The 12,813-nt window shown below is 46.9% G+C and overlaps 1 protein-coding gene across 5 annotated transcripts in view; it reads left to right on the forward strand.

Moving 5' to 3' along the window:
• znf512b (zinc finger protein 512B) overlaps positions 1-12,813 on the forward strand; it is a 165,865-nt gene that overhangs the window by 26,504 nt on the left and 126,548 nt on the right. For all 5 annotated transcript variants that reach the window (XM_038803292.1, XM_038803293.1, XM_038803294.1 and 2 more), the window contains exon 2: positions 3,060-3,185. In XM_038803292.1, coding sequence (XP_038659220.1) covers positions 3,062-3,185 — 124 coding nt within the window. In that variant the 5' untranslated portion in view covers positions 3,060-3,061. The remainder of the gene's footprint in view (positions 1-3,059; positions 3,186-12,813) is intronic.

Below are 12,813 nucleotides of genomic sequence, written 5' to 3' on the forward strand. Positions count from 1 at the left end.
GAACCTCTGGAGGAGGCAGAGATGGATCTTTAACTTGGCACCTCTGGCTGAAGATTGTACCAATTGCTTCAGTCTTGCTTTTTGCACTGATCTGCTGGGCTCCTCCATCATTGAGGATGGGGATACTTGTGGAGCCTCTCTCCAGTAAGTTATTTAATTGTCCACCACCATTCACGGCTGGATGTGGCAACATTGCAGAGCTTAGATCTGATCCATTAGTTGTGAAATTGTTTAGCTCTGTCTATGACTTGCTGCTCATACTGTTTGGCTTGCAAGTTGTCCTGTGCTGTAGCTTTACCAGGTTGACACTTAATTTTTACATATGCATGGTGCTGCTGTTAGCATGCCCTCCTGTACCCTTCATTGAACCAGGGTTGCTCTCCTGGCTTGGTGGTAATGGTAGTGTGGGGGATGTGCTGGACCATGAGGTTACAGATTGTGTTGTGTACAATTCTACTGCTGCTCATGGCCCACAGCACCTCATGGTTCTCCAGTCATGAGTTGCTGGATTTGATCGAAATCCATCCTACTTATCACAGTGGTAGTGCCACACACCACAACGGAGGGTATCCTCACTGTGGAGACGGGACTTTGTCTCCACAGGATTGTGCGATGGTCATTGCTACCAATACTGTCATGGACAGATGCATCTGCGGCAGGTTGGTTGGTGAGAATGAGGTCAAGTATGTTTTTCCCTCTTGTTGGTTACTTCGCCACCTGCTGGGGATCCAGTATCGCAGTTATGTCCTCTAAATTCAGCCAGCTTGGTCACCATTGGTGCTACTGGGCCACTCTTGTGATGTGCATTGAAGTCCCCCACTCAAGAGTACATTTTGTGCCCTTGCCGCCCTCAGTGCTTCATCCAAGTGGTGCTCAACATGGAGGAGTACTGTAGCGACAAATGGGAGGAGGTCCGAGTACTTCAGGCTCCACTGTGGGACGAGGCAGGGGTGCCCCCTGTCCCCCTTGCTTTTTGCGTTGGCAATTGAGCCTCTTGCCATGGCTCTCAGGGAGTCGGGGACGTGGAGGGGTCTGGTGCGGGGTGGGGAGGAGCACCGAGTGTCACTGTATGCAGATGACTTGCTGCTGTATGTAGCAGACCCGGTGGGGGGAATGCCGGAGGTGATGGAGATTCTTGCTGAGTTTGGGAGTTTCTCGGGCTATAAATTGAACCTGGGCAAGAGTGAGCTGTTGTACACCCGGGAGATCAGGAGGAGGGCATTGGTAGGCTCCCGCTAAAGAGGGCAGTCAGGAGTTTTAGGTACCTGGGGGTTCAGATGGCTGGGAGTTGGGGGACTCTGCACAAGCTTAATTTTACTAGGTTGGTGGAGCAGATGGAGGAGGAGTTTAAAAGTTGGGACATGCTGCCGTTGTCGTTGGCGGGTAGAGTACAGTCCATTAAAATAACGGTGCTTCTGAGGTTTTTGTTTTTGTTTCAGTGCCTCCCCATTTTCATTCCGAGGGCCTTTTTTAGGAGGGTGAACAGCAGCATTCTGGGATTTGTTTGGGCGCACGGGACTCCGAGGGTAAGGAGGGTCTTTTTGGAGCGGGGCAGGGATAGAGGGGGGCTGGCGCTGCCCAACCTCTCTGGGTACTATTGGGCGGCTAACGTCTCGATGGTACGTAAGTGGGTAATGGATGGGGAGGGGGCAGCATGGAAACGGATGGAGAGGGCGTCCTGTGGAGGCACGAGCCTGAAGGCACTGGTAACGGCGCCGTTGCCGCTCCCTCCAACGAGATACACTACGAGCCCGGTGGTGGCGGCTACCCTCAAACTTTGGGGGCAGTGGAGGCGGCACAGGGGGGAAGTGGGGGGCTCGGTGGAGGCCCCGCTGCGGGGGAACCACCGGTTTGTCCCAGGCAACATTGATGGCGGGTTCCTGGGGTGGCAGAGGGCAGGCATTAGGAAGTTGGGAGACCTGTTCATTGACGGGAGGTTTGCGAGCCTGGGTGAAATGGAGGAGAAGTTTGAGCTCCCCCCCGGGGAATATGTTCAGGTACCTTCAGGTCAAGGCGTTTGCTAGGCGGCAGGTGGAGGTGTTCCCTTCGCTGCCCCCGCGGGGGGTAAGGGATAGGGTGCTTTCGGGGGTGTGGGTCGCGGATGGGAAGGGGTCTGACATCGTGAACCAGATGGTAATTTTTACAACAATCGACAATGGTTTCATGGTCTTCATTAGACTTTTATTTCAAAATGTGTTTATTGAATTCAAATTCCATCACCATCCTTAATGATATGGTGAGTGTGCTCTCTGTCCATTAATTGGCCACCCGAAAATCCTCCTCCCATCACAGACAACCATGGAATCTTTTTGCCAATGCTGGATCCAAGGAATTATATATAGAGCAAGCCAAGTTCTTGAAAAAAAAAGGCTGAGGATGAAAATACTGAAAAGGGGACTTGTTTTATGTAGGACTTTTCCAGTCCTCTCAGAAATATCTAAAAATCAGTAAACACAGTGAAATATTGTGCAGTGATTGTCGACAAGACCTCCTAAATAGCAATAGTAATTACATAAACAACCGGCTAATCTGTTTTTGATAGTGTTGAAGAAATGAGCGTAAGGCCTTGAGGAAATCTCTTGCCCTTCAACTGGTGCCACGAGATTTCTGATGTCCCACTGTAACATTGGAACAGGCATACAATGAGATCTTGGTTTAATGTCTCATTCAAAATTGAAGCACTTTCTATGTGTTGCATTGAAATGTTAATCCAGTTTATATAGTGTGGTGCAGCTTGAACCAGCAACTTCTGATTTAGGAGGAAGTGTGCGACCAACAGAGTTAAATTGACACATTGAGTTATTGGAATTAAGTGTAAATTCACAAAGTAGTTTGTAAAGTACTTGATAAAGAAACTGATGTAGGTCTATAAGAGGTATTGCGGTGTATGCTATTTCGAAGATACGATGACTGCCGAGATGGACTGCAGGCTTTTTTCCTGTACATTTCTATGTTTGTAAGGTGAACATGTAATAAAAATTCAGTGCTCACACTGTTATCAGAGCTCCAGCGCAACTTCAATGAGTGGTATAACCTGACAGAGTATTGTTGTCTTACAGAAATGGCAGATTGTAGTGCTGCTGGGAAGGTTCGTGGAAGTAAAGGACGGAACGAAAGGAGAGTTGGTAATCGGAGTAAAGCAAGAGGGACGAAGGTTAAAGCATCCGCAGACACCGTTACAATTGGTACGAACTGTGTCTTTTTTTTCATTTTGTATTCACTTTCTGGGCGGCGTGGTGGCACAGTGGTTATCACTGTTGCCTCACAGCTCCAGGGACCCGGGTTCAATTCCGGCCTCGAATGACTGTGTGGGGTTTGCACTTTCTCACCGAGTCTGCGTGGGTTTCCTCCCACAGTCCAAAGATGTGCAGGTTAGTGGATTGGCCATGCTAAATTGCCCTTGGTGTCCAAAATTGCCCTTAATGTTGGGTGGGGTTACTGGGTTATGGGGATAGGGTGGAGGTGTTGACCTTGGGTAGGGTGCTCTTTCCAGGAGCCGGTGCAGACTCGATGGGCCGAATGGCCTCCTTCTGCGCTGTAAATTCTATGAAATTCTATGAATGAAAAGTCATTCATGCACTAAAACTACAGGTATGCAGAAGATTTACGTGTGCTGTTTAGGAGTTTAATAGATTTTGAGCAATTTAGTGTGGCCAGTTCACCTACCCTGCACATTGTTGAGTTGTGGGGGTGAGACCCACACTGACACGAGGTGAATGTGCAAACTCCACACGGATAGAGACCTGGGGCCAGGATCGAACCCGGGTCCTCGGCGCCGTGAGGCAGCAGTGCTCACTACTGAGCCACTGTGCTGCCCCAATAGATGTTCTCTTTTTAAATAAACATTTTATTGAGTTATCAAATATAGACAATAATATACAGACAGAGAAAAATATACACCAGACATGAAGTGAAATTCACCCTGTAGAGGGCTACTCCCCAAACCTCTTCAGTAAAACAGAGCTTAGTTCCTCCATCCATTCATCATATACTCTATTCAAAGGGGCTGGATCCGAAGATAGAATGAGACTGTGCAGATTTGAAACTGACCCTCTCCCCTGATGTGCCAAGGCCAATACCTTTTCCAGCAGGACCAGACAGAATGTACCTGTCTGAGAGTTGTTCAAGACTGGCAAAGCTTCCACCTATGAATAAATCGCCAAAGTGCACCAGACCTCTCGTTCGCCAGGACCTGAATGATGGATCCAAGCTCAAAGCCATGAAGAGGTGGTTGTCACATATCGGGACAAGTGAGGACAGTGAGAGGAGTTTGAAGTGCGTCCAAATCCTGAGGGATGAAGTCACCGCAGTGTTCGAGGAAAGACCTACCGGGGAGGAGGGCAATAGGGGGGTAATTATGGGTTGTAGGGAGGAGGTTGTGGCACAAGACCGTGCCTCTAATCTACTCCAGTTTGATTTCAGGTCAGACAGCCATTGTAGCATTTTCTGCATGTTGATAGCCCAGTAATAAAACAGGGGATTCGGGAGGACCACGCCTCCAGATCCTCTGTCTGTCTGAAGCAGAGCGTTGCGGTCACTGGGACTCTTACCTGCCCAGAATGCCGATATTAATTAGTTGACTGTAATAAAAAATGCTTTGGGTAAAAAAATGGTGATGCTTTGCAATAAGAACAAAAACCGAAGTAACACATTCATCTTCACAGTTTGGATCCTGCCCACCAGAGTCAGTCAGGGGGAGGGTATTCCACCTCTGTGAGCTCAACTTGATCTTGCTGATGAGGCTTGAAAAGTTCAGTTTGTGGAGTAAGTCCCAATTATGGGTCACGCGGATCCCCAGATATTGAAAATTAGAGGGCGAGCGGTGAAACAACTGCAAATGACAGGAGGGCAGCATAGTAGCATCATGGTTAGCACAATTGCTTCACAGCTCCAGGGTCCCAGGTTCGATTTCCGGCTTGGGTCACTGTCTGTGCGGAGTCTGCACGTTCTCCCCGTGTGCGTGGGTTTTCGCCGGATGCTCCGGTTTCCTCCAAAGATGTGCGGGTTAGGTGGATTGGCCATGCTGAATTGCCCTTAGTGTCCAAAATTGCCCTTAGTGTTGAGTGGGGTTACTGGGTTATGGGGATAGGGTGGAGGTGTGGTCTTGGGTAGGTTGCTCTTTCCAAGAGCCGGTGTAGACTTGATGGGCCGAATGGCCTCCTGCACTGTAAATTCTATATCTATATCTATATCTAAACCAAGCTGAGCCCCTCTGGCCATTGAGTTCATGGGAAACACTCACTTTTACTGATGTTTAATTTATAGCCTGAGAATGTGCCAAATCTTGTGAGTAGCTTCATGATGTTTTCTATTGTGGAGACCGGATCCATATATATAAATGTAGGTCCTCTGCGTATAGTGAGATCCGGTGCTCCTCTCCCTCCCCTCGGTGTGTTGCCCTCCATCCCTCCGACGACCTAAACGCTATTGCCAGAGGTTCAATGGCCAATGCAAAGAGCAATGGAGAAAGGGGACAGCCCTCTCTGTTGCCTCTACTTAACGGAAAGTATTGGGAGGAGGTCGTATTTGTACGGATGTTGGTTCTAGGAGAATTGTACATCAAGTGAACCCAGGAGGAGAATTTGGGGCCAAAACCGAATCTATCCAAGATCTCAAAAAGGTGGTTCCACTCCACCCTATCAAATGCCTTTTCTGCAACAAAGATACAATAACTTCAGGTTTCTGAGCAGATGAGAGGGAAAGACAATGTTCAAGGGACGTCGGACATCGGCCGATAACTCTCTATCTTCGATAAAGCCTGTCTGATCCTCCAAAATTAAATCAGGAGGTCATGATTCCATCCGGGTTTCCAGGACCCATGCCAGTATCCACATCCGTGTTAAAGAGTGAAATGGGTTGGTATGACCCACATTCCACTGGGTCCTTACGCTCTTTCAGGAGAACTGAGATTGTGGCTTGGGGCAAGGAGGGGCATAATGATCCCCCCGACAGTGAATCATTGAGCATATCCAAAATAAAGGTATAAAGTTGCGCTGAGCACCTCTTATGAAATTTGTGTGGGAAGCCATCAGGACCGGGGGCGTTGCCAAATTGCAGCCTACCGATACATTTCTGTATTTCTCCAGTCCTCTGTTACCTCCCTGAGTCTAGGGAAGACTGAAAGATAATGGTCAGACCCCCCTGCAATTTTCACTCAAACGTCCATCGATATCCTTGGATACATCTCATCTGGTCCTGGTGTCTTGTCAACTTTTAAATATCAATAATTAATTCTTATCACCTCATCACTTTTGAACATTTCTAGTTTCCTTCTCTGTCACCATGGCCTGGGTAGCATCTGTTTCCTTGGTAAGAACAGATGCAAAGTATTCATTTAACATCTCAGCTACGCCTTCAACTCCTTGTGTAAATCCTCTTTTTGGTCCCTAATCGGCCCTACTCCTCTTTTTACTACCCCTTTACTATTTACATACCAATAGAAGACTTTATGTTGGCTGCTAGTCTTTTCATATAATCCCTCTTTGCTTCTCTTATTTGCTTTTTCACCTCCCTTCTGAACCTTCTGTATTCAGCCTGGTTCTCAATGTATTTTCTACCTGACACCTGTCACAACCACACTTTTTCTTTATCTTCATTTCTATCGCCTTTTTCATCCCAGGAATGCAGGATTTGTTTGCTCTACCTTTTCCTTTCGAGGGAATATACCTTGACTGTTCTCAAACCATTTATTTTTTGAAGGTAGCCCATTGTTACAGTACAGCTACAATTTCTCCTGACAATCTTTGGTTCAACTCTTTCTGGCCCAGCTCCGTTCTTGCCCCTTGAAGTTGCCATCCTCCAGTTAATTATTCTTATCTGGACTGCCCATTGTCCTTTCCTACTGTCACGTACAATCATCATTGTCTCTTAAATATTCCCCCGCTGACACCTGAGCTACTTGGCCCATCTCATTTCCAAGACCGAGGTCTTGTTGGACTGGACACATACTACTGTAGAAAATTCTCCTGAGCACAATCTAGGAACACTTGCCCTTCTCTGCACTTCACATTACCTTTATACCAGTGTATATTTAGGTATTTAAAGTCCCCTATTATAACCACTCAATAACGTTTGCACCTCTCTGTAATTCCTTGAAGATTTGTTCCATTACATCCTTCCCACTAGTTGGGGTCTATAGACTACACCGAGAAATGTGATTGCACTCTTTTTGTTCCTTACCTCAAGCAAATTGCTTCTGTCCTTAAACCCCTTAGACTATAAGACATAGGAGCAGAATTAGGCCACTCGGCCCATCAAGTCTGGCTCCACCATTCAATCATAGCTGATATTTTCTCATCCCCATTCTGCTGCCTTCTCCCCATAACCCCTGATCCCCTTATTAATCATGAACCTATCTATCTCTGTCCTAAAGACACTCAGTGAATTGGCCTCCACAGCCTTCTCAGGCAAAGAGTTCCACAGATTCACCACCCTCTGGCTGAAGAAATTCCTCCTCATCCCTGTTTTAAAGGATCATCCTTTTAGTCTGAGATGGTGTCCTCTGGTTCTAGTTTTTCCTATAAGTGGAAACATTCTCTCCACGTCCACTCTATCCAGGCCTCACATTATCTTGTAAGTTTCAATAAGATCCCTTTCATCCTTCTAAACTCCAACGAGTACAGACCCAAAGTCCTCAAACGTTCCTCATACGACAAGTTGTTCATTCCAGGGATCATTCTTCTGGACCTCCTCTGGACCCTTTCTAAGGCCAGCACATCCTTCCTTAGATACCCTGCCCAAAACTGCTCACAATACTCCAAATGGGGTCTGACCAGAGACTTATACAGCCTCAGAAGTACATCCCTGGTCTTGTATTCTATTCCTCTTGACATGAATGCAAACATTGCATTTGCTTTCTTAACTGAACCTGCACATTTACCTTAAGAGAATCATGAACAAGGACTCCCAAGTCCCTTTGTGCTTCTGATTTCCGAAGCATTTCCCCATTTAGAAAATAGTCTATGCCTGAATACCTCCTTCCAAAGTGCATAACCCTCTGGACATCCTCTTTCATCAACACTGCAATGCTCTCCTTAACCAATACTGCCTTTCTTCATAGAATCCACAGAATCCCTACAGTGCAGAAGGAGGCCATTTGGCCCACCGAGTCTATACTAACCCTCTGAAAGAGCACCCAAGCGAGGCCTACTCCCCTTTCCTATCCCCGTAACCCCACGTAACCTGCTCGCCTTTGGACTGAGAGAGGAAACCGGAACACCTGGAAGAAACCCACGCAGACACCGGGTGAAAACTTCACACAGTCACCCAAGGTGGCAGCACGGTAGCACAAGTGGTTCGCACTTTGGCTTCACAGCGCCAGGATCCCAGGTTCGATTCCCCGCTGGGTCACTGTGCGGAGTCTGCACGTTCTCCCCGTGTCTGTGTGGGTTTCCTCCAGGTGCTCCGGTTTCTTCCCACAGTCCAAAGACGTGCAGGTTAGGTGGATTGGCCAAGTTAAATTGCCCTTAGTGTCCAAAAAAGGTTATGAGGGGTTATTGGGTTATGGGGATAGGGTGGAAGTGAGGGCTTAAGTGGGTCAGTGCAGTCTCAATGGGCCGAATGGCCTCCTTCTGCACTGTATGTTCTATGTAAGGTTCGAAATGAACCTGGGTCCCTGGGGCTGTGAGGCAGCAGTGCTAACCATAAGATATAGGAGCAGAATTAGGTGATTTGGCCCATTGAATCTACTCCGCCATTCAATCATGGCTCATCCCCACTCTCCTTTTTCTCCATAACCCCTGATCTGCTTATTAATGAAGAACCTACCAATCTCTGTCTTAATGATACATAGTGACTTGGCCTCCACAGCCTTCTGTAGCAACGAGTTCCACAGATTCACCTCCCTCTGGCTGAAGAAATTGTATTTTCGCCCTCTCGACATGAATGCTAACAGTGTATTTGCTTTCCTAACTGCCAATTGAACCTACATGTTAACCTTAAGAGAATCCTGAACTAGGACTCCTAAGTCCCCTTATGCTTCTGATTTCCGAAGACGTTTCCCATTTAGACAATAGTCTGTGTCTCTACTCTTCCCACCAAAGTGCATAACTCCCACTTTTCCACATTATGTTACATCTGCCACTTCTGTGCCCACTCTCCTAGCCTGTCCACATCTTTCAGAAGCTTCCCTGCTTTCTCAATACTACCTGCACCTCTAATTATCTTTGTATCATCTGTAAACTAAGTAACAGTGCCCTCAGTTCCTTCTTCCAGATCGTTAGAGTATATCATGAATAGTTGTGGTCCCAACACTGACCCGTGTGGCACACGACTAGTCACTGGCAGCCATCCTGAAAAGGACCCCTTTATCCCCATTCTCTGCCCTCTGCCAGTCAGCCAATCTTCTATCCATGCCAGTACATTGCCCCTAACACTATGGACTCTTACCTTTTTAGCAGCCTCCTTTATGGCACCTTGTCAAGGCCTTCTGAAAATTCAAATAGATTATGTCCACTGGTTCTCCTTTGTCAACCTTCCTTGTCATCTCCTCAAAGAAATCTAACAGATTTGTCAGGCATGGCCCCCCTTGACGAAGCTGTGCCGAATCAGCCCTATTTTACCATGCATTGCCAAGTACTCCGCAATCTCATCTTTAATAATAGACTCTAAAATCTTACCAATGACCGAAGTCAGGATAACCAACCTATAATTTCCCATCTTCTACCTCCCTCCGTTCTTAAATAGGAGTATTACATTATCCATTTTCCAATCCTGTGGGACCCTCCCTGCCTCCTTTGATTCCTGAAAGTTAAGCACCAATGCCTCCACAGTCTCCTCAGCTTTCTCCTTCAGGACCCTGGGGGTTAGTCCATCTGGTCCGGATGATTTATCCACCTTCAGATCTTTCAGTTCCCCAAGCACCTTCTTCTCAGTGATGTCCACTACACTTACCTCTGCACCCTGATTCTCTTTAAAAAAAAATTAATTTAGTGTACCCAATTCTTTTTTTCCAATTAAGGGGCAATTTAGCGTGGTCAATCCACCTAACCTGCACATCTTTGGGATGTGGGGGCAAAACCTACACAAACATGGGGAGAATGCGCAAGCTCCACACGGACAGTGACCCAGAGCCGGGATCAAACCTGGGACCTTGGTGCCATGAGGCTGCAGGGCTAACCCACTGCGCCACCGCATTCTCTTGATGTTCTGGTGTCCCACTGGTGTCTTCCACTCTGAAGACTGATGCAAAGTACCTATTCAGTTCCTTGGCCATTGCTTTGTTCCCTATTACTACTTCTCCAGCCTCATTTTCCAGTGGTTCAGTGTCCATTCTTGCCTCTCTCTTACTGTTTACATCTATTTAAAAACCCTGCAATCTTCTTTAATATTACTCATTACTCATGTACTCATATTTGATCATTTCCCCCCCCCCCAAATTTATTTTCTTGGATTTGCTACCAGCCTAAATTTCCCAGTCGATCTGCATATTGAAGTCCCCCATGATTATTGTAATCTTGCCTTTCTTATTTTCTATCTCCTGATTTATTTTCTGTTCCATCCTGACTATTGCCTGTGCATAACTGCCAGGATCATTTTCCTTTTGTGATTTCTCAACTCTACCTACACAGATTCTACACCTTCATATCCTATATCGCTGCTTGCTATCGCTTTAATTTCATTCCTTACTGACAATGCAACCCCACCCCCTCTGCCCATCTGCCTGTCCTTTTGACAGGAAACATCTCCTTGGATATTTAGAACTAGTTAAAAGTCCTCATCGTTAACCTGCACTCCTGCCTTCTCCTTTAACTTAGATTCTTCTAATTTTCCATACATCTGAACTCTCTCCCCAACTATTTAGTTTAAAGCCCTATCTGCAGCCCCAGTTATGTGGTTCCAGCATGATTCAGGTGAAGACCGTCCCATCGGAACAGCTCCCTACTGACCCAATTCTGGTACCATTGTCCTATGAATTGAAACCCATTTCTCCCACACATGGAACATTTGTGGACCCAACTGTGATGCAGTTTCTGAAGCCAATATCTCAGCTTACTTTTCAGCACAAGCAGAAGCTACTCAATGCCTCAGTGCTGTGGTGGAAGCTCTTACTGAGGACATGAAGTTTTGCCATGCAAGCGCAGCTTAGTGCCTCGGAGCAGGCTCAAGCTGCTGCCACCATGACAGCAAGTAACAGTGTTTAAAGGGGCTTGCCGCGTCTCATTTCAGTCCAGCAGTCTGTGCGATAGCAAGTCACAAGGATTGCTGAGGCAGCACCTTAGATGAGTGGTATTGCTCATCAGCCAGCCCAGACCTTATAATCTATGATGAGGTGATGCAGTCTCAAGTCAGGCCTTCAATGCCCTGAGCTGCCTGAGGACCATCTGCAGTCTACCCCATTGAAGGTCAGCAGTCTTCCGCCGAACTACTGGGGTAGAACATTGGAACAGGTGAAGACACCCACATATTTGGCAATAAGTGTGATACATTGACAAGTATCTGGAGTATTGGATGTGTTGACGATGCCGTTGTTATGGAATGTTTGCTCTGTGATAGCTTTTATTTCAGGATTGTGGTCAAGTGAACACTGTGACAGTCCATCACAGAGGGATGGTAAGGTGGAGAAATGATGAATGTGGGGGATCTTCGGTTTAATTCAGGGGAACTGGAGTCTGATGAAAACCTCATGGACAGCTCATCCAGAATGTGTCAGCTGCATCATCTTTACTTGCTCCTCCTCCACCTGAAGTGCTTGCCAAACTATTGGTGGCAAGGGCTGTGTCCTCGTAATAACCAGGTTGTGGAGCATGCAACGCGCCAGTGGTCAGGACACCTACTCTCCCAAACCATTGCTTTAGCACTCCCATGCTCTGCTTGATGACTTCCTTGTTGCATCATTAGCTTTCACTATAGTAGTGCAGGCCATCTGGAGTAAAGTTCTTGGGGAGTCATTAGCCAGGCACAGACAGGATAGTCCTCGTTGCCAAGCAGCCACACTCTGGTCCGACCTGGTGGTTGTAAGTTTGCTGAAACGGTGGACTTGTGCAAGATAATGAATCATGCCAGGGAAGCAGCATTCATTACAGTTTTACCATTGAGATCCAATGCCTACAAAAGCAAGTGTATGCACTAAACGGCATCTTGTCACAAGGTGAAGCCCATTATCCTTGAAAAGCTACTAGTGTGTTCCTCCTGATTCTCTTATGTTTAGAGAGAAGACAATGAAGTGCCAGGCGTACAGAGTTTCGTCACTTCCCGGATGCTATGAAGGGTGGCAAACTGCCGGGTGTTTCCTATGTCGCCTATTCCAGACTGGATGGATTCACTGGAGAAAAAACTGAGGGCCACTTGACAGCGTGTCGAGGCTGCAGGTCTGGTTCCAAGAAATGGCACAGTTCTGTGACCACCTCCTTAAGGAATCTCACTCACCAAGCACAGTACTCCTGACTTAGTGCAAATAGAATCCGTGCTCCCTGAAGACCCGAGATGAGTAAGGTCTCCTGCTGAGAGCTGCCTTCCTCCTAACTCTGTGATCAGTGTTTCGAGTCTGGACGACTCTTTGTCGAAGCTGAAGCTTTGAGTTATTCAAAACACTAAACGTTAGCTCCCTTCTCTCACCACAGATGCTATCAGACTTGCTGAGATCGTCCAGCATTTTCTGTTTTTATTTGTGATGAATTCAGAGGCCTTTTAGTAGCAACCACGCCCTCTCAACATCCAGCATCTGCAAACCGTACCAGCTTTTCACAACTCCTTTCAAACACACTGATGGAGACCAGTAAGAAGGGATACGCAACTAGCCTGCAAGTTGTGTGCTGCTGTGTTTAATTAGTACCGGCAAAGTGGGAGGTTACTTCACGCTACTCAACACATGTT

Source organism: Scyliorhinus canicula, chromosome 7, assembly GCF_902713615.1.
Source record: "Scyliorhinus canicula chromosome 7, sScyCan1.1, whole genome shotgun sequence".
NCBI classification, from domain to species: Eukaryota; Metazoa; Chordata; class Chondrichthyes; order Carcharhiniformes; family Scyliorhinidae; genus Scyliorhinus; species Scyliorhinus canicula.